Here is a 27,581-nt window from a genome sequence, read left to right as displayed (position 1 = left end):
TGCACTTTTTGGCATTTAGCTTGAGGCCATGATTTTGACACCAGGTATCTGTCTCAGTGAGACTCATCTGGAGGGTGTCTGTATCAGCCGGAGAATCAATTATGGCCCCTAGTTTGCAGTCGTCTGTGAACTTGGTCAGCCATAGTCCTCCTATGCTTGCCTGTACCTCTGAGAAGTATATACCAAACAGGAGGGGTCCTAGGACTGAGCCCTGGGGGACGTCACTTGTAACTGGTTTAGAGTCGGATGTAGAGCCTGCAACTCTCACCATGTGGGTTCTATCCATGAGCCAGTTGGCAACCCATCTCATGATGTAGGGGTTTATGTTCAAGCTGGTGAGCTTGTCTATAATACTAGAATGGGGAATGGTGTCAAAAGCCTTTGCGAGGTCTAGGTAAGGCTGTGTGGACCTCCTTTCCCTCATCTAATGCCTTGGTAACTGTCTCAAAGAAGTTCACCAGGTTTAGGAGTCATGATCTGCCCTTAAAGCCAAACTGGGTAGGCTCCAAGGTTTGGAGGTTCCCAATGTCTCTGTTAATGGGTTTCATGATGATGCGTTCCATATCCTTGCAGACCAGGCTAGACAGGCTTACAGGGCAATAGTTCCCGGGGTCCATTGTGGCACCACCTTTGTGGAGTGGGATAACTGTTGCTGTGCACCACTCTGTGGGTACATAGCCTGTCGAGAGGCCAAGTCTAAACAGTGTGTTTAGGTGAGGGGTTAGTTAATTTTGGAGCTCTTGTAGTACACAGCGTGGGACACAGTCTGGTCCCATTGATGCTGTGTTTTTGGCTTTGGATAGGGCTGTTTTAACGTCTGTGTCGGTGATTGATGGGGCCCTACATTCTTCTGGTATGGTTATGGGCCCTTAAGGGGGTGAGAGGGGGGTGATGTTTTCACTAAACGAGTCTGCCAGAATGTTGGCAATATCAGTCGGTTCAGTGTATTTTGTGCTATGCTGCACTAATTCAGAGCAGATCTGAGAGTTTCCACTTAGGTTATTGACATAGCTAAAGAACACTTTGTGGTTATCTTTGGATTCATTTTTTCTTTCGATGGATGATTTAATGAGGGATCATAGTTTCTTGCCGATACTGTTTAGGGATGTCTTTCCTTCTTGGGATTTTACTCTTTTTCTGTACTAGTTTCCTCCTTCTGTTGTATAGCTTTGTTTATGGCAGGGGTCCAACAGACTGGTTTCCTTTTCTTGGAGGAGTGAGTCTTGGTTTTACTTGGGATAGCACGATACATGCTTTCCTGCAGTGCAGATGCTCACAGAGTGCCTTTGTAAAGGTTTCAGCAGCTTGGACAGCATTGTCCTTTAGCATGGGGGCTGTGAACGTTTCCACCTCTGTCTTAAGTAACGTGAAGTTTGCTTTTGAAAAGTTTTTCACGGTGGTTTCCTTGATTGGATATCCACATTCCGCTCCCACCCCCAGAGTGATTAGTCTATGGTCTGATCTAACCACCGAGGGGTTGACCTCCGGTGTGGAACACTGGTCGCCCATGTTGGTGATGACCAGGTCCAATATGTTGTTCCCTCTGGTGGGGGTGCTGACCAGTTGATCCACGGCGTTCAAGTTTATAAATTCTAGGAAGCGTTGGGCAAGGGAGTTAGTACTTGAGTAGTTCTCCCAGTTTATGTTTGGGTAATTGAAATCACCCAGTATTAGGGTGTTCATATTTCCCAGTGTCTCCAGAAATGCAGAATGGGGGCCCTGGGCCATGGTGGGTGATCTGTAGCTAGCTACAATTTGGATTGCAGTTTTGCCCATTGTTAGTTGCACATGGATGCTCTCTGATGCATTGTGCTGCGCCACTAACCTGGAGGTGTGGGTATCCGTGATGAATATGGATACACCCCTGCCTTTTGTGTTTCGGTCCTGGTTCTGTGGCTGAAAGGTATGATATGAGTTATAGCCTAGTAGTGCTGGGTGCTCTCAGGAGCCTTAAACCAGGTTTCTGTTACTGCACAGATGTCGATGTGCATTTTGAGGTTTAGACTTCTGGCGTTGAGTAGCATTACCCACAGTTTTTGGTTACTTGTGCTATTTATGGTGGTGGGTTTGTCTTTTGAGCCTTGCCTAAAAAAGGCAATATGGGGGCGGCAAGAGCCTTGGCCAGTATTCAAAAGCCTAAGGGTGACAGGTGCAAGCCATCTCTTGCAAAGCAACGTGGCTTGTCGAGCATGTTATCCCAAGTGGACAGATACTGGATCCCCTTTGAATGACCCCAGAAACTTAGCCAATTGTTGAAATTGATCATTTTTTTCTTTATACTGTGGAATCATTCTTGGTGAGGGCAGGATGCTACTCAGGGACAGGGTCATACCGGCCTGGGCTACATGATCAGAGAGCTCTTCCATGTCTCTTTTCATGTAGTCCAGGGAGGTACGTCTCAGGTCATTCACACCAACATGGACAATGACAGAGTCATATTTGTACTTGTTCTGGAGTGACCCGAGTGCTTGTGTTATGTGGCAGAACCTGGCACTCGACAGGCAGCTAACTGTAACCTTCTCCTTGTCCAGGGAGACATCAGTGTGCCTGACTATAGAGTCGCCTATTACTAGTGTGATATGTTATTTTGCGTTAAGGGCTGTGATTGTATGGCACACTGATTATGTGAAGTTATGTGTTTCATGGTTGGTGATGGGGTGTGGAAGTTGCTTGGATGTCTGCTTTGGAGGTCTCTTTCTTTTGTAAATTATTTATTTAGAGCCTCCGAGTATGTTTTCATGTATTCATGTGTGTTATTTGCCGGTGTTGGTTTATTAGGTCTATGTGAGACTGCTGGTGTGTTGCAAGTATTACCCTTCTCCTCTTGACTGTCAGTTCCAGTCTTGGGTTGAGAGAGCTTTGCCTCCAGTTTAGCTGTATAATTGCATCTCTCACATATATTAGTGTTTGGTGGTAGGAGGAGAGGGTTGTCTGTGTACAGGAAGCAGTTGTAACATTGCCTCAAAATGCCCAGATTCACCAGTTGGACTGGAGAGTACACAGGAAACTGTCCTTTGGACATACCTGAATAGGTAGAGTAAGCTGTTTTTCTGATTGGCTGGTGGGGACGAATAGGGAGCCTTATCCTTCTGGACAGTACAGGGGGGATTTAGTGCTAGGGTTAATTAGTGCTTGCTATGAGTTTTAAGCAAGTGCTTGAATGTGTAATGAATGGTTTGAGTGCTAATGTTGAAGGTTTGTCTAGTTCAAAGGGAAAAATTGAACAATAGACTACCTGGAGCCAAGAATAGTTTTACTCTAGCTAAATGGCACTGCCCGGTGCGCAAAACTGCCCAAATGCGATTTTTATAGCAGGGAAGTGAAAGAGATAGAAATTAGCCCAAAATGGCCAATAAACTACTAACTTCTGGGTTGAAACCACTCCTCCAGGGACAGATAGGTTGCTCAAAGCTCCCCTCTCTCACAGGTGAACAGAGAAACTTCCTTCTATCCAAATAAGGTATGGGCAACACAGAAACTTGTAACACAGCCCTGGATTCAGCAATAACCTGAAAACTGGACTATACTAGTTCAGAAAGGTGGGAAAAAGTATATATTTTTTTCAGAAAATTGAGCAGATACAATCAGAATTAGCCCAAAATGGCCAATAAACTACTAACTTCTGGGCTGAAACCACTCCTCCAGGGACAGATAGGCTCCCCTCTCTCACGGGTGAGCAGAGAAAAGTACAGTTTTGTACCTACCATAAATGTAGATGTTCGAAGATCCATATTGCTGCAGTCCTTACACTTGGGTAGTCCGCTGTCCTCGGTCGGCCCGAATATCAAAGTATAAGGCTGACGTCGGTCAAGGCGCATTTGACTGACATCAGGACGTCAGGGTACAAATGCGCATGACCGACGTCATATCCTCAGTCTTTTCTTGCCCCAGATGTCAGAAGACCCTAAAAATAAAGGTCAAAACCAAAAGACAGCAAACAAACAACCAACCACCCTTGCACTAATTATATGTACAATATATACAATATACAATATACACAATATTTACAACCCAACCCACACAACCACCTCTAACTACAGAGGGGAAGGAGGGAGGGTAAATTGGACTGCAGCAATGTGGATCTTCGAACATCTACATTTATGGTAGGTACAAAACTGTACTATGTTCTTCATCTCACATTGCTGCAGTCCTTACACTTGGGTAGAATCCCAAAGCAGAGGTAAGGGAGGATGGCCAAACTACAAGGAAACAGGAGCTGCCAAAATGCCCTGCAAAACAGCAGTGGCCAGCCCTGGATTTAGAGTAAAGTGGTAGGTGATAATGCCTAGAAAAGTATGCACTGAACTCCAAGTAGCTGCCTCCAAAATATCCTTGGTTGCCACTGTGGCAGTAGCCCTAGTGGAATGAGGCCTAATCCCAGCTGGAATCTCCTTGCCATGATGGGAATAACAGAAAGCAATGCAAAACACAATCCACTTAGAAATAGTTTGTTTTGACACAGGCTTGCCCTGAGAACTCAAAGCAAAAGAAACAAACAACTGCTGAGACTGCCTGAACCCTTTAGTTCTGTCCAAATAATATCGCAACTGCCTGTGTACATCTAAAGTATGCAAAATCTTTTCCCCTTTATTTTGGGGATTTGCATAAAAAGTAGGCAAATGAATAGTTTGGTTTAACGCCACACTAGAAACCACCTTAGGCATAAAGGAAGGATTAGTACGTAAAGATACCCTATCCTTATGGAAAATCAAGAAAGGCTCAACCGCCATAAGGGCCTGCAATTCAGAAACCCTTCTTGCAGAGGTAATGGCCAACAAAAAGGCAGTCTTCCATGATAAATATTTCAACTCAGTAGTAGCTGCAGGCTCAAAAGGTTGTAGAGTGAGTTTCTCCAACACAAAATTGAGATCCCAAGCAGGAGTAGGAGCTCTACGTGGGGGTCTTATATTCTTTGCCCCTCTAAGAAATTGCTTGAACAAAGGATGAGAAAACAATGGAGGGCCACATTCATAGTGAGCTGAAATTGCTGCAGCATGAACCTTAATAGAAGAGAAGGACAAACCTTTGTCCAGTAACTCAGTAAGATATTGAAGAGCCACACTTAAATTAGGCTCAGAAACATCAAAATCCTTTGCTGCACTCCAAAATAAAAATCTCTTCCATTTATCTGCGACACTTTCCTTGTACTAGGCCTTCTAGCTTCCAAAATCACATTCAAAACTTGTTGTGGAAGTTGAGACCCTCTATGGTTCAAAACAGAATATGCCAGGCTGTTAGGTGAAGAGAGTGAAGTTTGACATTGAGCAAATGGCTGTCCTCCTGTGACAACAGGTGTGGAATCGAAGGCAAAGGCCATGGAGGCTTCCGTACCAGACTTCTCAGTAATGGGTACCAGTGCTGTCGAGGCCAATCTGGAGCTATTAAAATCATCCTTGGCTTGTCCTGTCTGACCTTTAGAAGTACCTTTGGGAGGAGAGGCAGAGGTGGAAAGGCATACACATGAAGATTGCTCCAATTGAAAGAAAGAGCATCCACTTTCCAAGCTGCGGGATGAAACCTTTTTGTGCAAAACTTTGGCAGCTGATGGTTTAGTGGAGAAGCGAACAGATCTATGTCTGGAGTTCCCCATGACACTGTCAATTTCTGAAATACATGAGGATCCAATTTCCACTCGTGGGGATCCATAATTGCCTGCTCAACACATCTGCTAAGGAGTTCTGTGCTCCTGGCAGAAACCTTGCCTGAAGATTGAGCTGTAAACTGAGAGCAGTCTCCCACAAAATCATTGCTTGCCTGCATAGAGGATAAGAATGTGTTCCCCCTTGCTTGTTGATGTACCACATGACAGTTGTGTTGTCTGTTAGAATCAACACCTGCCCTGGAAGAAGTAAATCCTTGAAAGCTATTAATGCAAACTGGACTGCTAACATCTCCTTCAGATTGATATGTAGATGTTGTAGTCTGGCAGGCCACTTGTCTTGTATCCACTTTCCATTTAGATGAGCTCCCCAAGCTTTGTCTGAGGCATCTGTCGTTAAAATCTGACTCGCCTCTGGCCGGGTCACAGAGAGTCCCTTGTTTAGGTGACATTCCTGAGCCCACCACAAAAATTCCTTTTGAATGCAAGGTATTATTTGAATGACAGTGTCCAGATCCTGGCAGTGCTGTGTCCATACATTTTGAGATACCATTGCAGCTTCCTCATATGCAGTTTGGCATTGGGAAGCACCAGAATACAAGATGCCATGAACCCTAAGGCTTGAAGGACTGTCCTTGCAGTCAGCCCGGACTGATGAGATAGTTGATGGAAGTAAAGGGAAAGATTCTTTTGTTTGTCCGGGGTTAAAAGGCCATCTGGGATGCTGTATTCAGTCTTACACCCAGAAAGCACATGTCCTGAGAGGGTACTAGACTGGACTTTATTTCGTTCACAGAATACCCCAGGCATCTTAGCACTGCTATCACATATTCCAAATGATGAAGAAGCTCTTCCCTTCCTTGAGCCAGAATCAGGCAGTCGTCCAAATAAGGATAGATCTGTATTCCTTTTAGCCTGAAGAAAGCTATCACTGGAGCCAGAACTTTCGTGAACACTCTGGGCAGTAGATAAGCCAAAGGGCAATGCAGAGAACTGATAGTGAGAAGTCCCAGCTCGAAAACGCAGATACTTCCTGCAACTTAGTCTGATAGGAACATGAAGGTAAGCCTCCTTGAGATCCAAAGTTACCATCCAATGATCCTTGCCCAGCAGAGGTAAAAGCTGTTGTAACGTCAACATTTTGAACTTGGGAATGTCCAGATAAGTGTTGAGGATAGATAAATCCAAAATTGGTCTCCACGTGTTCCCCTTCTTTGGTACTAGGAACAGGCGAGAATAAAATCCTAGGCCCACTTCTGGCATAGGGACCGGCTGTATGGCCCCTAGTTGAAGTAACAGAGAAATTTGCTTGCGAGCCTCTATTCTTTGTTGAGGAGGAACGTCTGGCATGCCTCTGAAAGGAGGCAAGGTATGGAAATAAAACCTGTAACCTTGGTGTATGATATCCAATACCCATTTGTCTTGGGTAATTAAACTCCAATTTTCTTTGAAAAGTGCCAACCTTCCTCCCAAAGGTGCTGCCAGACGAGAAGGCTCTGGCAGCTGAAAAGGTAGGTCATTGGGTCTGTTTACGAAAGGACTGACCCCTGCCCTCACCCGAAGACTGTGCAGGAGAACTCCCTGTTCTAGGCCTGAAAGAACCCTGAGCTCTGCCCCTACCACGTCTAGATCTACCCCTAGACTGGGAATCATAAGAAGGATACGTCCACCCTTTAGCAGGCCAATTTCTACTAAACTTTGGAGGCTGAACCTGCAAAAAATCTTTAACAGTCTGCATAGACTTAGCCTTGTCTTCCATTTTCTTTAAAACTGCCTCAACAGGAGAACCAAACAACACATCAGATTGTAAAGGGGCATCTAAAATCCTTGTTTTAACATGGTCAGATAAATTTTGATCCCTCAGCCAGGCGTGCCTGCGAAGAACTGACCCAGTGGCAGCCACCCTAGACGAGGCCTGTAGAGCATCAAAACCACATTGCAAAGAATGCTTCCCACCTGTTCAGAAACATGTACTAAATCTTGTAACTCTTTACAATCAATACCTTCCGCCAGAGCATCAACCTTAGACTTCAACTGTGAAAGGAGATAGTTTTGGTATTTTAACATGTGAAACTGGCAATTCAAAGCCCTCATAGCCAGAGTGGAAGAAGTATAAACTTTCTTTCCCCATCTATCCAAGGCCCTGGCTTCTTTATCTGCAGGAACCGGATTCTTGACAACAGAAGCCTTAACACCTTTAGGCCCCTGGCTAACAGTTTCTGGGTCTGCCCTAGGACTCTTAAAAGATACTTATGAACTTCAGGCACCCTGTAATACCTATCCGGTTTAACAGGAGCAGGAGGCAAAGAATCAGGATTAAGAGAAGCTTCTGTAAAAACATCTTCCACTACATCCAAAACAGGAGGTATAGCCAAAGGCCTATGCTGGGGTAAAACAAAAATTCCCTAAGCCTTTTCCTGGAATCAGAGAAGTCCTGACCTTCCCACTTAAAATGCTCCCTCATGGAATGAAGAGTTTCTGAAAAGAAAAATCCTCAGGAGGAGAAGCAGAAGGAGTAGAATCATCCACATCAGAATCAGAATAAGGAGAGTACTCCTGCAAGTCTTCAGCCAAGACTCTGAAACATCCAAGCCTGCTCAAAACTCCCTAGCTCAGGCTCCACCCTAGGCCTCTTATCAGGAGGGGGCAAAGAACCCCTAATCAAAGAAATCAAATCTTCTGCCATTTTAAGCATATGCTTCTTGGGCACAGTTCCAGAAGAACTAGGGGTGACACCAGCTGAAGCTAAACCTGGCCTGCCTCTAGGAGAAGCCTTGGAAACAGAAGGAGAGGGCCTAACCACCCTAGGCAGGGAGGGGAGTATAGTAACCTGAGAAGCCCCATCACCCTGACCTGCCTCCTGAGAGGCCACATCCTGCAATAACAAGGTCTCTCCCTGGGATCCCAAAGAAACCTCCGGTGGAACCACCGCTCCACCGACACCTCTAAAGAACCGTGTCCGCACGGACGGTTCTTCTAGCCTAGGCTTAACTGCTTTGTCCTTGCGCTTCTTAGAAGAAGCGGGCGCCGGAGCATCCGACGGCATTTTATAATTGCACCGCTTCCCGAAGACTAACCTGGCACAATCTAATCTCCTCTTTATAGTGCGCTTATTGAATCTAGCACAAGAGCGACACCCAACAACGCCGTGCTCAGGCCCTAAACAAGGAATACACAAAGTATGATAATCTCTATGCGGTATCTGTTTCCCACAAGAAATGCAGTTATTCACTTTTTCTGACATCCGGTTAACCACTGAGGCAAGAAAAAACCAAAATATTCCCCAACGGGGTACTTAGCCAACTTTGACTCGGTCTGAAACTCCGGAATCGAAAAATTTCAGAACGCCAACCGGCACTTGCAATACTGCTTCTGCATCGGACCATGCGGCAAAAAAGACTGAGGATATGACGTCGGTCATGCGCATTTGTACCCTGACGTCCTGATGTCAGTCAAATGCGCCTTGACCGACGTCAGCCTTATACTTTGATATTCGGGCCGACCGAGGACAGCGGACTACCCAAGTGTAAGGACTGCAGCAATGTGAGATGAAGAACATCTACTTTCTATTCAAGTAGTTCAGAAAGGTGGGAAACAAGTATATATATAAATATTATTTTTTTTTCAAAAAAATAGAGCAGATACAATCAAAACACTTGACCCAATTAACCAGTTAAAAAGCTCAAAACTGAGCCCTGTTCCAGCAGTCTTCTATCAGACAAGTTCTAACTGCACAGTCCTGCCACTAGGGTACAGAGAAACCTTCTCCAAAAAAACGGCCTGGATCAGTGCACAAGTTAAACAAACACAGCTAGATCCAGCCGGCCTTTATCTAGTCTATGCTACAGCAAACAAGGCGTACTGATTCAGAAAGAAACAGTTCAAGTAAGCATGCGCAATAAACCTTTAACCAGAAATTCCCAGCTCAGAAGGGCAGAATCTAGCCTCTCCTCCCACAAGAGTGCTGACCACAACCATTCTTAATGGAAAATAACTGGCCTGAAGCCCAAGTGCTTAATCCAGAACTAATACACTTAGAACAGACACTGAGCCTTCAATCAGCAGTTCCCAACTTAGAAGGATGTATGCTACCTGTCCTACCACAGCAGTGCAGACCACAAACCTTCTTAATATAAAACAACTGGTTTGAAGCCCAAGTGCTTAAACCAAGGGCCTTAGAATAATGGTTACAACTTAATCAGGCTACTAACAAGCAGTAATAAAGGCAGCAGAATAAATTCAACTGAGTACTTTTAATAAGAGGCAAAAGCAAAATAAGGTAATAAAGTAGGAAGAAACACAAATACAGTAAAGCAGATGAAGTGCAAACTTTTTTTTTTTTTTTTTTTTTGGAGAGGGAGGAAACAGAGCAGATTAAGATACTATAGGGGAATGTCCTTCCCAAGTGCTCTCTCTGTACACAGCAGAGGAGATGGGACTGTTAGGAGTATTTGAAATCAAAATATGATCTCACTGTACTCAGGTGAGTGAGCAAATGAGATGGGTCCAGGAGGAGTGTGCAAAACCAGATTTACAGCAGGGGCGGGCAATTCCAAAGCCAACAAGATTAACACCACTACAGGAACAGGGAGGGGGGCTGGGGAACTAACTGCAGATAGACGCAATATTTACTGAATCAAAGACACACAATATTTACTGACTCAGATCTTAAGTGCAGAGAAAAGTATACTTAAATTGCAACATTTTGAAAACGTCATTGTTAATTCAGGATGTTACAAAGAAAAATAGTACTTATCAAAAGCCTTTGTAGCATCAAAGTTAGCTATTAATGAGATCAAGTAGGAATATCTGTTTTGGATTTTACAACAGATGGGATTTCCAGATAACCTTATTGTGTAACATATACTTAGGTGCCCATGCAAGTCTAAAAGTAAATAAATAATTAATCCCTCCTTTTTCTGTTGCCAGAGGGACATGGCATGGTGGATACCTATCAAACTGTTTATTTGTGTTAAATTTGGAGAAATTAGCCTTAAAACTGAGATGTTCACATTTATGTCCTCCCTGTGGTCGCGTGGGTTTCCTCCGGGTGCTCCAGTTTCCTCCCACAACCCAAAGACATGCTGTAGGTGGACTGGACACTAAATTGGCCCTAGGCTTGAGTGCATGCGTGTGTGACATATAAATATATATGATACACACAATATATATATATATATATATATATATATATATATATATATATATATATATAATATATATATATAATATATATATATATGATACACTATATATATATATATATATATATATATATATATATATATATATATATATATATATATATATATATATATATATATATATATATATATATATATATATATATATATATATATATATATATATATATATATATATGATACACACACACACACATATATATATATATATATATATATATATATATATATATATATATATATGATACACACATACAGATATATATACATATATATATTTATTACAGATAGACTATTTTTTTTATATGTTTATACCTGATAGAACCCTGAGAGTCTAGACAGGGAAGGAGAAAAAGAAGTTTTGTACTCACCATAACGTTCCATTGTGTAGGTAACTTAATTTGTCTGCAACCTGTGGGTATCGGATCCGAGCTGGCAGCTTTCTAAGCTAATAGATCCGAGCTCCAAGCTCCTCCCCCTACCCATAATGCCCTGTCATCTCCCTCTAACCCTCAGATCGAGTTTGCCAATGGACAATAAGGAATACCATAATCTAGGAGTGGTTCCAAACTGTTACAATGACGTCCATGACAAGGAAGCCATATCCTGACTCTTAGATAACGAACTAAGGGTGCTGGGGATGGAGGGTGGGTCGGTTGCAGACAAATGAAGTTACCTACTCAGATGGAACGTTATGGTGAGTACATAACTTCTTTATCTGAAGTAGTTAACTTAATTTGCTCTGCAACCTGTGGGACAGAGTCCCCAGCTACCAACAACTTGGGAGGCCCTTATGGAAAGATATTCCGCAGCACTGCTGAGCCAAACGATGCACGTCCTCTGGAGATCAAATCCAATTTGTAGTGTGAAATAAAGGTATGAGAGGAAGCCCAAGTAGCTGCCGAGCAAATGTCATCCAAGGAAACCTTTGACCAGAAGGCAGCAGAAGAGGCCATGGATCGGGTAGAATGGGCTCCTACTCTCAGGGGCTCAGGACAACCAGAGCTTTTGTAAGCTAGGAGAATGCACTGTGAAATCCATCCAGCTAAGGTTACCTTAGTAACTGGCTTGCCCAGCAAGACTTAGCAAAAGAAACAAAAAGTTGGTCAGATTTTCGAAGATCTGCTGTTCTATTTAAGTAAAAACGTAACTGTCGGTGAACATCCAGACAATGAAGTCTGTATTCTCCTTTATTTTGAAAATTTGGAAAGAAAACAGGCAGATTAATGGTCTGGTTAATGCTGACTTCCGAAGCCACCTTGGGAAGAAAGGAGGGATTAGTACTGATGGAGACCCTGTCTTTATGAAAAATGATATAGGGAGGTTTACTGCAAAGAGCATGAAGCTCTGATATTCTTCTCGCAGAAGTAATGGCAATCAGAAAGGCCGTTTTCCATGATACATATTTCAAATCGACTGAAGCCATGGGCTCAAAGGGGGGGGGGGGGGCCCAGCCAGAGCTTGAACTAGGATAAGATCCCATGGGGGAACTGGATCTTTAACAGGTGGTCTTAACAAAAAGGTTCCTTTCAAGAAAGCCTTGCATATTTTGGAGGATGCTAGCAGCCCTGAGCTGTTACCAACATGGTAGTGGGAGATAGCTGACAACTGAACTTTAATAGTAGAAGCACTGGCACATTGATCAAGGGTATGTGAAAGAAAGTCTAGGACTGCTGGAATCTGAGCCGTAAAGGGATCCAAGTTCCTGTGCTCTGCCCAGATCGGGAAACGTTTCCATTTACTGTTGTAGATCTTCCTGGTGGATGGTTTATGGGCAGCCACCAGGATGGCTTTAACCGAAGATGATATACTGGGAGTCCTAGCCATCAAGGGAACTGGATCAACCAAGCTGACAGCTTCAGGCAGTTCAGACTGGGGGTCTTCAACCCTAAAGGATGAGAGATTAGATCTGGTTTGGGATCCAAAATCCAAGGAGGATGTACTTGATGAGACCGTAGGTAAGGGAACCAGGTTTGGTGAGGCCAGAATGGGGCTAGGAGGATAATTCTGCTCCCCACCTGACGAGCTTTCTGCAAGAATTTTGTCATCAGGGTAAGAGGAGGATAAGCATACAAGACCGGATGGCCAAGCATGAACTAGAGCATCTCTGGGGGTTTCCCCTGGTGGGGGAATCAGAGCGAAGAATTCGCTGCACTTTGTGTTCGAAGGCGAGGTGAAGAGATCACAGCAAGGTTGACCCCATTGGAGAAAGATTTGTTTCGCTACAGCAGGGTTCAGAGACCACTCGTAAGGTGAGAGGATCGTCTGACACAACCTGTCCGCTAGGATGTTTGACCGACCCGGTATGTGCGTTGCTATGAGAAAGTGGTTGGTGGATATCGCCCATTCTCATACTCTCATTGCCTCCCTGCAAAGTGGATAGGATCTGGTTCCCCCCTGTTTTATATATCCAGACTACTGCCATGTTGTCTGTTTGAAGTGCAATAGTTCCTAAAGGGAGAAGGGGATGGAGAGCTTGCAACGCTAGAAGCACCGCCCTCATCTCCAGGACGCTGATATGCAGTGAGGTCTCTGTGAAAGTCCACATGCCTTGGACAGATCTGCCCATGCAATACCCCCCCACCAGAGGAGAGAGGCGTCCGTGGTCACCGTGACTTGGGGAGGGGGTATAACAAAGGGGCGGCCTTCTCGAAGGTCTCTGGAGTGGAGCCACCAAAGAAGCGATTCCCTGCAAATCCGGGTGAGAAGAATAGGTGTGGTCAGGGGTTGACAGAAGATGGACCACTGTACTTGTAATGTCCATTGAAGGATCCTCATCTTGAGGCGAGTGAAGGGGGATAGATTGATGGCCGCTGCCATAGATCCCAGGACCCTCAGTACTAGTTCCGCTGGTGGGGCTGAAGATCGTAATAGAAGTAGAATGTGAAGGCTCAGATTGCGAAGCCTGTCAGTAGTCAGAAAGACTCTGGATTGAGTAGTGTCTATCCTGGCCCCTATGAATTCTAAAATCTGAGTGGGTTGAAGGGAGGATTTCTGGAGATTTATTGTGATCCCTAGGTGGCGGGCAAGGTGTAAAAAGTAATCCCTGCCTGAGCATAGTTGATGCCTGGTGGGGGCGGTTAGGAGCCAGTCATCCAGGTACGGAAAGACCTGTATTCCCTGAAGCCTCAGGTGGGCCCCTACAACTGCCATGACCTTGGTGAACACCCTGGGGGCTGTGGTGAGACCGAAGGGTAGGACCCTGAACTGATAATGGCTGGCTCCCAGCCAAAAGTGGAGGAACCCCCTGGATGGTCTGTCCATCAAAATGTAGTAGTACGCATCCTTGAGGTCTATTGAGCACATCCAGTCGTTCTCCTGTAGAAGTGGGAGAATGGACTGAATAGTGATCATCCGGAACTTTTCCTTGGCAACTGACAGGTTCAGCGTTGACAGGTTGAGGATGGGTCGTAAGTCCCCAGTCTTTTATGGCACCAGAAAGAACCTCGAGTAAAAGCCTGATCCTGATTGTTTGGGGGGGGGGGGACATGCTGGATGGCTCTTTTTCTTAGCAGCCCTAAGATTTCTGATGCTGCTGCCTCCCTCTGATCGGGTGGGACATCGGGGAGTTTTGTTGCTCGGGGAGGGTGAGATAGGAAGTGGATTGAGCATCCTCTGGATATGATTTGGAGCACCCAGCAATCTGTTGTGATGGACTCCCATTTTGCCAGGTGTTCCGAGAAGCGCCCCCCGACTGCCTCCAGAGAGGAACAGTCAGGCAACCCCTCAGGGCGGTTGTGCAGGTCGATCCGAAAAAGGTTCTCTCGACAAAAAATTTTTCGGGCCCCCTCTGCCCCTGGGCCGGCGTCCACCCTGTCCTCCTCTGCCTCTGAAGGACGAGGTATCTGGAGCGAAATGGGATTGTTGAGCTTTCCGGAACCACATCTTCTTCTGTCCTCTTTGGTTCCTGGAGTAGGACCTCTGAGGAGCCGAGAAGCGGATCCCGATGGCAGATGTCTTCCCGTCTTTCTCGATCTGGAGAAGCGTATCGCGGACAGTTTTGCCAAAGAGTGTGGAACAGTCAAAGGGGGCGTTCGCGAAGGACGCCTTGAAGGGTTCCGCAAAGTCGCAGAGATGGAGCCAGGCTTGTCTACTTAAGACTACACCTGTTACGCTAGTAGCTGCTCCCTCCGTAGCATGGGAAAAGGAGCCGCATAGACGTGTTGGTGATTGACTTGAGAGTAGCCATTCGAGCCGAGAAGGTACGCTTGTCCTCGGCCAACATGGACTCTGGGGGGTGACGCAGAGTACTCTTTAATCAGATCTCGCTGCAGTCTAATCACGTGCCATATAATTCAGTGACCTTACACACAAGGTCGCTGAAGAAAACATCCGCTTTCCCAAATGGTCCATCATCCGAGACTCCTTGTCTGGAGGATGCACAGAGGAACTCTCTTGTGCTAATTCATTTTTAGTGGCAGCCACCACCACCATGGCATCCACTGGGGCACACTTGCTCCAAACTGTCCTATCCGTGGGAGGGCTGAGGATCCTGTCTGGCCTCTTAGGAATTGGTTCAACAGTGTCCGGTTCCTTCCATGCCCTGGTAGTAATGAGGTCTACCAGGGGATCGGCGGGAGGGGACACCCAAGAGGTAGATGGGCCTGCGTCAAACGCCTCCAGAAACACAGACTCATCCGAGGAAGGTTTTTGGCAGACCCCCCCCCCCTCTAATGCGTAACATTTCCATGATGTCTCCGAAGGAGACATCTTCGGGGGGGGGGGGTGACCTTGGGGAACCTTCCCCCTCCTCCAAGTCCGTGTCATCTGTGAGGGACTCGGGCGAGTCCAAGTGCCTCCTCTTGCACTTCCGTTTGTGAGGGACCTCCTCGGGGGGGGCTGTCCGAGGAGGCCTCACCAACGATGTCCCGTTCCCCTATGGGAACCATCTGGGATGTAGGCGCAGGCTGTCCCTGGGGCCGGATGATGGAGGACAGGCCCGTATGAGTAAGAATGGCAAGAGCCTGGGGCCTCGAATCCCTCGAGAGGACCCTCTCCACGATGTCGAATGCAGAGGGGAAACTGCTTTCACTTGGATCCGAAAGCATTCCCCTCGGATCTGACGTGCGGATCGGCACCGTAGGTGACCTGACCGGATCCGAAAGGGCAGTGTGCCCCGACCTTGACGGAGCCGAAGGTCCACTGGCCCTCTCGGATCTGACGTTCAACTCACGGCCCCGAGAACTCGGATCAGAAAATGGATCCAACAGACTCAATGGTACAGTCGGTGCCGAAGTAGGAAGCACTGTCGGCGCCGACCCTACCCCGGCTCCGAAGCTAGTCGGATCAGAAAGCTCCGAGCCCCGAAAGCGGGTCAGAGAAGGAGCGATGGGGGGGCGAAAAAAGGTGTCGAGTTCCCCCTCAGGGGGGGAGGCAAGAGCACTCCCATCTGCATCTGGGCCTGAAGAAATCAACACATCATCCAGTCCATATCAGCATCTGACAAGCTTCTGGTGGGTCTAGAAGAGGCCACCGAAGCTGGCTGGGAAGGCCGCCTGGATGACATCAAAGGCGACCGGGTCTCCTCCTTCGGCTCCAGGGAGAATCGTGGAGAATGGAGCCGAGAGGGGGAAGGCCCGGAGACCTTAAGGGGCGAGGTGAGCTTTTTAGACGGCGGTGCCGAAGAGGTGGATTCGGACCGCCTTTTATGGCTCCGGTGCCTCTCCTTCTCTCTATCTTTCCTCTCTTTTTTCCTGCTTTCCCTTTCCTCCTGGGCTAAGGTGGGAGGGTGAGTCCCGATCAGGAGTGACAGGTGGGGCAGCCGCGGCCGGCGCCACCGAGGTGGAAGAAGCAGAGACTGGGGGCAAAAGGCTCGCCAGAATAAGCTTCGACCTCCTATCCTTCAAAGCCCTGGGGTTGAAGGCTGCACAGATGGTACAGCCCGAAGAAAGGTGGTCAACCCCCAGGCAAAGGACACACCGAGTGTGACCATCTGCTGGAGACAGCTTATGGCCACACACTGTACATTTTGAGAAAGTGGCTTTAGGGCCTTCAGCCATTGTAAAGGAAAAGAAAAGTAGGCCCACAGCACACACCTTCACACACGCAGAGGGGGAGGGGAATAAAACTAACAACTAAAATACTAGAGAACTACCCAACAAAGGCTACAAAATATAGGGGGAGTTCACACACACCAAGAAAAGGAAAAATCTGACAGAAAATAAGTTTTTAAAGACCGACTTGCAGTACTATTGCTCGGAGCTCGTTCTAGAGAAGCTTATGGATGCCACGGCAAACGAGATCTGAGGGTTAGAGGGAGATGGCAGGGCATTATGGGTAGGGGGAAGAGCTTGGAGCTCGGATCTATTAGCTCGGAAAGCTGCCGGCTCGGATCAGTCTCGGATCCAATACCCACAGGTTGCAGAGCAAATGAAGTTAACTACTTCAGATACACAAGATCAAAGAAGACAGGTAGGTAAAACAACAAGAAACAACTAGTCAAAAAATTATGGAGAAGCTGATAACCTCTGCTAACACTAAGCACAGCAAACTAGATCTGAGGTACTGTGGGGGAGTGGGGCATTATGGGTAGGTAGGAGGAGCTCTAGTCCTGAGTCTCGAGCTGGAAGGCAGCATCTGGTCTGTTCTGAACATAGGAATCATATTCCCACAGGTTAATGGAATTAAGTGAGCATCATCAAATCAACTACTTTGACAATTTCAACACCTCAACTGACCGAATGAATAAGGCAATAAAGAGAAATGAAGATTACAATTTCAACTAGCTAAAAAACTTATCATTTGAAAATGATGTCAGTTAAATTTGAAAACAATATTCACTCAAGTCAGGATCCAAAAAAATGTTTTGTCTGTTCTGGATCCTTTTAATCAACAAATGAGTGAAGAGTGAGCTATCTACAAACAAAGATGTGGTTGCCTGATCTTTCCTCAGACACTGTACTGAACAATCTGAAGACTAAGTTGACTCTTGGTACAAGTTTGGGTAAGAACTGATAGCAAGTATGGACCTTTAATTGAAAATCACTTTAGAAAACTTTCCTATTTTCCTTCTATAAACTACAACCAAAACAAAATACAGGAATAGTTTAAATATGAAGCCTACATTAAGGCTCTCTGTGATAAACCATACCTCAACTATGGACAACTTCTGTCATACAACACAAGCAAATCCTTCTCATTAAGATTGGGCAAGTTTGAAACCAGAAACATGAATTCATATAATTCACATTATGTGTACATATTTCTAAGTCTTTTGTAATTTTTATAGGATTTCACAAACAGAAATATTTTTGACTAGGGTTCTTTAATTCAAAAAGTTTAAGAAACACTGCTCTAGTGCACATTCATTCCCTAGAGTTAAAGGCTGCTTGTACCAGGAGTGGTAATCTCTCTCCCAAATAAGGGAGAGGATTTATGAAAAATCTGATTCCCTGTGCATAATCATTAATATGCAAGGGCTTGATATGCAATGGATGTCTGTAATGCATAGTATACCTAATGTGACATGATCAAATGCCCCCCCCCCCCCCCAACCACCTCTGAGCAATTCCTGGTCTATACCAGGGATTTTATTCTGGTAATATGTCATTAGTACATATCTTTCCTTTCCTCAAAGGATCAAGCAAGCTTAAGCCTAGTCATTCTCCTCTTCCTCCTGAGAGTTCTAACAGGTGCCCAAGCTACCAGTCAAACTATCATTGCATGGGTTATAATTAAGGCTTTATGTAGCCTGTCTTCTGGAAAACTCTGCAGGACTTCTGTGGGGAAAGTGTAAGGAAATATGCCTGATATTTGGGTGGTTTTCGCTACTTGCAAGGTCTACTTATTCTAATGAATTGGGCTGGCATAGAGAAGGAAGCAGCAGAAAAAATGGAGATGCATCATGAAGACCATCAGTGCTGGTCAATGCCCAATTATTCTGCTGCAAGTTCTCAATCATGCCTTAAGAAAGAAACCTAAACAAAAAAAAACTTACAAGAAGCTGAGCATTCATAATGACCTGTAGTTCTTCGTTTGAAGCAGGACAGCTCCTGCAACACCATCTGTACTAGACAAGTACCAGTAGCTACTGCTCTAGCCATAGTATAGTACAATCAAAATTACGACAGGCAACATGTAGACTGTTGTAAGGGCCTTCTCCAGTGACTCCATGATTTCAGTATCAAATACTGCCATGAGGATGTTCAGCACCCGATATAATAAACAGTACTCTTAATGGAACAGACAAAATAAGCATGTCAGAGCTTGAAGACTCAAGAATGCAAATGAGCAATTCATCTTGCTAAACCAGTCCATAGTCTCAGACTTTGTTTTTCTTAAGTGTTAGACTATTTGTCAATCAGTAAGGAGGAAATATGTTCTGGGTTGCAGGGCTAAAAATGCCCAATGGGATCAGAAAGCAGACTTCCCTTGTATAGTTGTAAAACACAGCATTACAATTTTCTAGAATCTTGTACAGTATATCTGTATTTTTCATAACGAAAGTGGCCAAATTGTGGGTGCCAGTAGGCCACAAAGATGGTGGCACAAAACTCCTCATTCTTCTTTTCATACTAGATTGCTCTCTTCTGAGGAAAAGGACTATCTACAGAGAACCTCAGGAGTCTAAGCAACTCCCTAAAGGAAGGGGTGACTTAATGGTTGCCTTTGCACCTGTTCAGTTATATCTCACCACACATTATATAGCAAAGCTCAATATCAAATGCACTGGAGCAAATCTGGCAGAAAGAATACAGGGCAACTCCTGAAAGCCTCCTTAACATTCAGCTGTGAGCAAAGCACTGAAGAGAAGAAAGCAGTAGACTTCCATATTTCAGTGCAACTTCAAAGGTCATGATAGTGGACACAAAACAGTCATATCCTAGAACACAAGAGTGATGGCGTTCCGACCTAGGACTCCTTTTCTGGAGTGGGCACTGAAAAGAACTTGTATTACCATCTTTGTCATCAGTGACAACAAGCATGAATGCAAGGCATCACCAGCCAAAGGTTGGAAACATCAAAAATAAACTAGTGCCCAGCTTCCTGCTCATTTTATTTCTCCTTTCCCTCTACTTTTACATGGGATCTTTTAAGAGACCTTCCTGCCTATTCACGTACCAATTTCTTTATTTAAAAAAGCCCCCTGTAAGATGATAGATTGCCTTGATTATGATTTTAAACAAACAAGATATACATAGCAGCTGTAGAACAGTAACCAAAGACTAACAGGCTGCTACCCCATGCTCTCCCTGTGTTATCATCATAAGACTTGGCCAGCATAAAGTGGAGTTCTAATAGGATAAGCAAATGAGGAAACAACACTCTCCCTTCACATTATAAGCTGCAAGTGACATTACAAGAAAACTCCTCTGTACATTTTTGGCCACAATTAGTTTAAAATGTTCCTAGGATGCTGTGGGCCATATTACATAATGCAAAATAGAAAAATAAATAATTTAGCATAAACTCTAAATTATTCAACATTTGATTACTCAGATGACTACCGAAGACACTCCACTAGACCAGCTCACTTACCTTGTGATCAAGTTGGTACTACATAAAACTGAACTATACTGAATCAAAGAACAGCTGTAAGCAAAAGAAAAAAATGTATGTATGTTTTATTTGCATGCATACACACACACACATATATATATATATATATATATATATATATATACATACACACACACACACATATATATATAGTGTATGCATATATGCACACAAGCACCTCTACATATTTTTGTTTTAAATGGAGGATACACTCCTTCCCAGTTTTTTTTGGTACATCCGACTACAAACTCATGTGTTTCAACATAGAGGAATATGGAGAAATGAACGATTTATACTGTTATATAGTCAACAGGCAAGTTTCTTTTTCAGTGCATTCACACTTTTTGACACAGGAGATGAATAATTAGTGCTTGTGTACCTTTTGCTTTCTTAGCATGTTGGATCGATTCTACAGTCTGCTTCATCACACCATCATCAGCTGCCACAACCAGGATAACAATATCAGTTATGCAGGCTCCCCGTGCCCTCATAGCTGAGAAAGCAGCATGTCCTGGGGTATCGAGAAAAGTGATTCTTTCGCCTGACTGTAACTGTACTAAGAAAGAAGAGAGTCTTTAAATATTCAGTATCTGAACACAAAGCAATTTTCCAGATAATATAATGAATTTATCAAACAGTACATGTGAAATACACATACATACCCAGAAAAGCTCCAATATGCTGAGTGATGCCACCAGCCTCCATTGCTGCCATCTGCGTTTTTCTCAGGCTATCCAATAACGTTGTCTTCCCATGATCCACATGTCCCATAATAGTGACAACTGGAGGCCTTGGAACTTGTGAAGCTGCATCTATGTGGGTTCTAAAGAGAAAAATTTTAAAAGAATGAACACTTCCCTTTTTAATGTCAGTCTTTATATCTAACCTACATCCTAAATGTCTGCCATTTCCTTAACAACTCTACCAGATGATAGAATACTTCACACATAGATATATATATATATATATATATATATATATATATATATATATATATATATATATATATACACATACATATATACATACACAAATTTATATATATATATATATATATATATATATATATATATATATATATATATATATATATATAAATATAAATATAAAACTAGTCCCCATGTCTCTGACAGACAGAGGTAGACAGCAACTCTGCCCAAGCTAACATACTCCCCACATAATCTTTAGAAACATCCTAACATATCGCCTCCTAATAAACAACCATTATACACAGGGACACAATTGGGTAGGGTTACGTGGCTAGGCTTAAAGAGGCCATAGTAACCATTAGCCTAGTATATACCTATGAACCTATAACTGTCTGCTACTTCTTAACAACTCTACCAGATGACTGAATACTGAATCACAATACATTTGCATCAGCAAATGGCTCATAAAATTACTTGAATAATTCAGTCTTTAGTACACAAAGCATTATTTATTGCCCTAAATAAAACATCCTCAGAACTCAATATTTTCAGAAAAAAACAGACTCAAATGTATAAACAAAACTAAAATAACTGGAAATTATTAAAAGTTTATTTTGAAGTTAAAAAATATCAGTATCAATACATTTCCTAATGTGAATACTAAACTTTCTGCTACAAGCTAGTCTCCAGTCTTTTTTTCCAAGTTTCCTCCATTCCTTCTCATTAACATTTTGCTGTACACGGATTCACTGTACTGCTGAATGATAGCAATATGTACTGATTAAGTGCATCTCTAAACTTAAGCATCAAGAATGCCTAAAAGAGGGACTAGTTAATTCCCTGTCAAAACTGCCTGCTAGTACCAGCTCCACAATACTGAAGAATGTACCCAGACCATGACTCAGGAGTGCCATATTTGCATACATGTCCCAGTCAGTAGAGGAGTCAGCCAGATGAAAGGTATTGGCAGGTGACTTCAGTTCTACATCCTTGGGAAAGACTGAGTCTATGGTACAAAAAGGCAGACTTCAGTGGAAATTGGAACTTAATTACATGACTAGATGCATGATTGAATGTAGCAATTGGAGTAGACTGCCTAGTGGTCACAAATATGGAAGTCTGCATATGATCCTCATGAGGCACCACATGCTCTGCCCTCAGAAAGGGATCTTTCATATTCCCATTCAAGTTTTGTATCCCAACATAAATAAAATATCTCTGTTTCATCATAAGTCTGATGCTCTCTTTGGCTCTGACCATCTAAAAAGGAATAAATGGGCTACACTAAAATAAGACAGATCAGTGATGGAGGCAGGGGTCTATTAGTAAATACACAGACAAAATGCTTAAAAGTGGAGATTCTAAGAAACTCGAGGAATAACTGCATCCATTAATAAAGGTTGACTGCTACAGACAGAAACATCACCGTCAAAAGCAAAGAAAGCATTTATGGAAATGCAGCACTGATAATTTCTAAGGTAAAGCAAATTTTAGGTGTTTCTGAAACACTGGGAAAACATGTCAGATTTGCAAACAAGGAGTCTTGCATGAAGTACCAACAATCTTTTAATTTCTGTATAACTGGTTCCTAACATCACAAGGATACAAAAATTCAAGGTCCTTTAAGTCATAGGGGGTTACTAGGCTAATGGCCCTGGGGCCCTTACAAGCCTAGCCAAGTTAACCCTTGTTCCCAAGAGTGTCTGTTATGAGTAGACAGTAAACCAGCACCTATTAACCCTATCTAAGAGGGACCCAGGTGGAACCCCTGGGGTGAATTTACGGTTTCCCATACAATTGTCCAAATTGCATATAAATAGGTCAACATTGGAAGTCTGTTCCAGTGATGAGGTGACCTCAGAGATGAATCTGTCTCTCCAGCAAGTTCTATTGATGTCACATACCAGGTTAAGGTCCCTTGAGCAAGTGACCTGTATCATTTGACTTGTAAATGTGTAGCATTTCCATTAAGGCAGGGTGGGAGACTGGCTTACATACAAGGCACTGGTCACCTCTTAGCAGTCTGTACTAAAGTCATGGTATATAATTCACCCTCTGCAGAACTAAAAATGTGGACCCCTGGAAAAGGAGACAAGTGAATCATTCATTATGATAAAAGCTCCTTTAAAACAACAGCTTCAGAGATGGAGGGTAACTGTAGATAACTATAACCTATTAGTAACGGTTGTCATATGTAATCTAGCTCATGGGTAGGTTCACAAGCAAATACTAAGCCAGTTGCCCTTATGGGCAATTTTAAGCCTAGCCAATTACCCTTTTTATGCTCAAAATAAGCTATCCCATTTTGGTATAGACTTGCCTTACCCATCCCATGGTCGATAATTATATATTACCCCTAATGAGAATAAATGGGGTCATACCATAGACAATTTGAGAAGACAAATGCATGGGATAAAGCATGTAGGAGCTGCCTCTATCCATTAGTAGTACACAGGATAGTCCCAGGGCAAATTTTCCATTTCATATCCATAGATCCAAGTTGACTTGAATATGGACACGAGTAATCTTTGTTTTATGTGAAGGGGAGTATATTCCAGAGCAGTGGTAACCTCTGCAGGATATACCTGTCCCTCCAAAGCGTTTTGTTGATGTTGCAGAATACGATTAGAACCCTAGACAGAGTATATTTGATGCTATTTGAATTCCTTGTGTGTGGATAATGCCTTGTATGACAGACACAGATCACCCCTTAGCAGACTGTAGGATATTGAGTACAGTGACAGGGCTCTGAGTCCGTCCATGTAGGACATGTTGTTTAGGCCTTGTATCTTTTTAGTGAGGTATGTCTGTGGGCATTCCATTTGTTGCATATGTCTGGACAGATACATGTTAAAGTGTCATTATATTCAATGACTGGCCTAACGAGAACTGAGTAAACAGGGACAATGCCATCCCTAGATCTAGACACAATCCCTTTATTTATAAGGTGAGGAATACAGAAGGGCTTTCTTACAACAATGGGTACATGCTGTTCAAAAATTAGGTTACTGTCCACATAAGTTCCAAAATCCCAAACAACTGGTTCTTAAGAGCATACTGTCAATGTGGTAGCTCTATGGGATAGATGATTTCCCAAAGGTAGAATAATGTATTTTTTGGCATTTAGTTTCAGTCCATGGTTTTAGCACCAGTTATTTATTTGGCACAAATCTTCCTGCAGAAAGGCTGAGTCAATGGGGGAATTCAAGGACTGCTCCTAGCTTGCAGTCATCCGCAAGCTTACGTCAGCCAGAGCTTTTTGATACTGGCTTTACTTTAGAACAGTAAATGCCAAACAGGAGAGGACCCAGCACAGAACCCTGGGAACTCCACGGTGACTTGTCTATCTGTGGAGGTAACTTTCCCTATTTTGATTTTCTGTGTCCTATGAGACAACTGGCAATCTAGTGGATGACACAGGGGTTTGATTCATGGTTTATGTAGCTTTTTCTACTATGCCTGAGATGGGAACTGCGTCAAAAGCTTTGGGTAGGTCAAAGTATATGGTATGTACTGCTTTGCCCTCATCCATTGCTTTGATGACCTTTTCAAAAAATTCACCAGATTGAGTAAGCAAGACCTGCCCTCGAAGAATCCAAACTGAGATGGATCCACTGTTTGGAGGTTCCGTATGTCCTGATTCATTAGTTCCACGATACGTCTTTCAATGGCTCTGCATCTGAGGCTGTTCAGACTTGTAAGGTCCTCCCTTATGCACGGGACTTTTGCTGTTTTCTATTACCTTGGTACAAAACCTGTATGCCGGCTAGAACTGAAAAGTATTGTTAGGAGTGTGGCTAAATTCTACTTCATGCTAATTTAGATGCATCGAAGGATACTGTCAGGACCCATCGATGCAGTATTTTTAGCTTTTGATAGCACTTTAAAGACTTTGTCTTGTGCCACAGCTGGGGGCAAGCCAGTTTCAAGTATATCTCGAGGGACAGAGAGAGGGAGAGACGGGTAAAGTTAGAACTAAATTTAAACGTCCAGTAGATTCTCTATATCGTCAGCCTAAGTGTAAGTAACATCTTTCAAAATTAGGTGGCAGCACTGCTGCATCAGACTTTTGAGATTATGAACATAACTAAAACATGCCTTGCACTTAGGTCTGGGTAGCTATTTTAGCCTCAAACTTAGCTTTGGTGGATTTTATTAAGCCCCTGAGTTGTCTATTTCAGTGACAAGGTCTCTAACATTCTCAGAATTACTGTTCTTAATTTTGGTCAAAATTCTTTTTCTTTTATTACAAAGCTTGTTGATATTATGGTTCCACCAAGTGGGTTAGTTTCTGAGGTTTGCCCTGCACTTGTTCCTATGGGGTACAACTGCATCTATGCAGCTGTTTACATGGTGATATAGAGTGGTGGTATATGTTTCAGCATATTCAGTGAAGTTAACATGCAAGCTTCAAATCCCCATCAAACTCCATGCGTTAGGAGCAGGTAGTTTGCATTACATTTCTAATGGTACCTTGGGTAAAAGGGATCTCTGCTTTCAATTTTATTTTCAAGGAGACTGCTTATTGGTTAGACTTAAGTGATGAAGTTACGCAAGGAATGGAACAACATTCTCCAATATTAGAAAGGACAAGATCCAAGATGTTATTCCACTAGTGGGTACTTATTCTAATTGTTCCAGGGCATTTGTATTGACAAAGTCCAAGTATCTCTGTGCTTGCGCACTAGTGGCGATATAGGTTTCCCAGTTTATAGTTCGACTGTTTAGATCACCTAGGAAAATAGTACTGAGTTTAATACAGAGAGATTATAGATCCTCTAAATAGGCATTTTGGCTACGTCATAGTTAGGCTATAGGATCTTCTACTTCTTAAACAATACAATCTCTTTTCAAATACAACCAATTTACCTCACCCAAGATCCCAAACATCAAAAGTGATCTCAAAAACACCTCCTTTAAACCTGTTCCAACTCGCACCATAAACAAACTTCTTAAAAAAAACTCAAATCCACCAGCCTTGCCGCAGACAATCTGCCATCAGAATTCATCAAAACTGCTGCAGAAGCCATCGCATACCCCATTATCCATCCTCATCAACTGCTCTATCACCAAAAAGTATATCCCCTTCTCTGGAAAAGCTCCTACATCACTCCCCTACATAAAGGCAGAAACTCCACAGAACTCACAAACTACAGACCCATCACTATCCTTTCATCCCTCTCTAAAATACTTGAAAAATGCATCCACACCAAACTCCTTAAATGACCTTCTATCCAACAACCTCCTCCCTCTAACTCACCATGGTTTTCACCCCCACCATATCACCACAACCTCCCCCCTCAGTTCTAACAAAGTAAACAACCACAATAACCAAAACAGACTTGTCTCCGCTATCTTTCTAGACCTCTCCAAGCCCACTGACACAGTTTTACCCCAGAAACTACTTTCAGAGATAGTCACCTTAAACCTTAGCCATTCTACCCTAGCACAGTTCCACAGCTTCCTAACCAAATGACAAGCTGTTAGGTGGAAACAGGATCTATCATCAAAGTTAAAGGACATCACACAACAATCCTTCTTAGAAGTAGAATCTTGGCTAAACAAAGCTAACCTTATACTGAGCCCAAACAAGACCAAGCTGATGCTTTTTCTCCCCACCAAATCAACCACACTCCCAACCTCTTTTCACATACATTCCACTACCACCACAATCATAACCGCCATCTCACAAATCAAGTTACTAGGTGTTATTACTGATTAACTGAAATTCAACAGTTACCCATCTCAATCCATTAATAAAACTCGCATCAAACTTGGCTGTACTGCATTAAGCCTTTTCTTACATACCTAGCTAGATTAGACATCGCCAGAACTCACCTCCTAGCCACTCTGCTCTATGCCTCCCCCATCCTTACCACACTTAGCAAAACTTAACTTTACAAACTCAAATCCTGCTATAACAAAATAAACAAGTTTGCACTAACTCCCCACACAGGCCCCCACCACTACTCCTCCCTACAGCAATTAAAATGGTTAGAACTCTCCCAACACCTGACCTATATCCAGCTTATTACCAGCCACCACTTAGTATACCAGCAAGACAGAATCCCAGCCTTACAATTAATCCAACCATATACTAATACTCCTCAACTCTGATCTGCACATAAAACCCTCCTACAAGTTTCCAAAAGCAACAGCAAGGTTGGGTATACCCTCTACTCCCACTATATTTCTAAAATCTGGAACACAATTCCCAAACATATTTTAAACATCACAAATACAACCCAATTCAAGAAACAGCTAAAAGACCACCTATATAGCAACTGGATCTACTCCTGTATCAACCCAGGCTAATCCCTTTTCCTGTGTGTCTTATTCCCCAACCTGTAT

General features: G+C 43.5%; 1 protein-coding gene across 1 annotated transcript in view; it reads right to left on the bottom strand.

Annotated features, from left to right (window-relative positions):
- The window catches only part of MTIF2 (mitochondrial translational initiation factor 2), a gene marked incomplete in the record, with an annotated part of 1,010,271 nt that overhangs the window by 794,495 nt on the left and 188,195 nt on the right, over window positions 1-27,581 (bottom strand). Inside the window, 2 exon segments of the mRNA XM_044055171.1 lie at window positions 20,681-20,857; window positions 20,964-21,124. Of these exon segments, the coding sequence (XP_043911106.1) occupies window positions 20,681-20,857; window positions 20,964-21,124 (338 nt within the window).

Source organism: Protopterus annectens, chromosome 1.part2 (genome assembly GCF_019279795.1).
Source record: "Protopterus annectens isolate FY-2018-M chromosome 1.part2, PAN1.0, whole genome shotgun sequence".
In the NCBI taxonomy this organism is placed as follows: domain Eukaryota; kingdom Metazoa; phylum Chordata; order Ceratodontiformes; family Protopteridae; genus Protopterus; species Protopterus annectens.
This window is presented reverse-complemented; position numbering and strand designations above follow the sequence as displayed.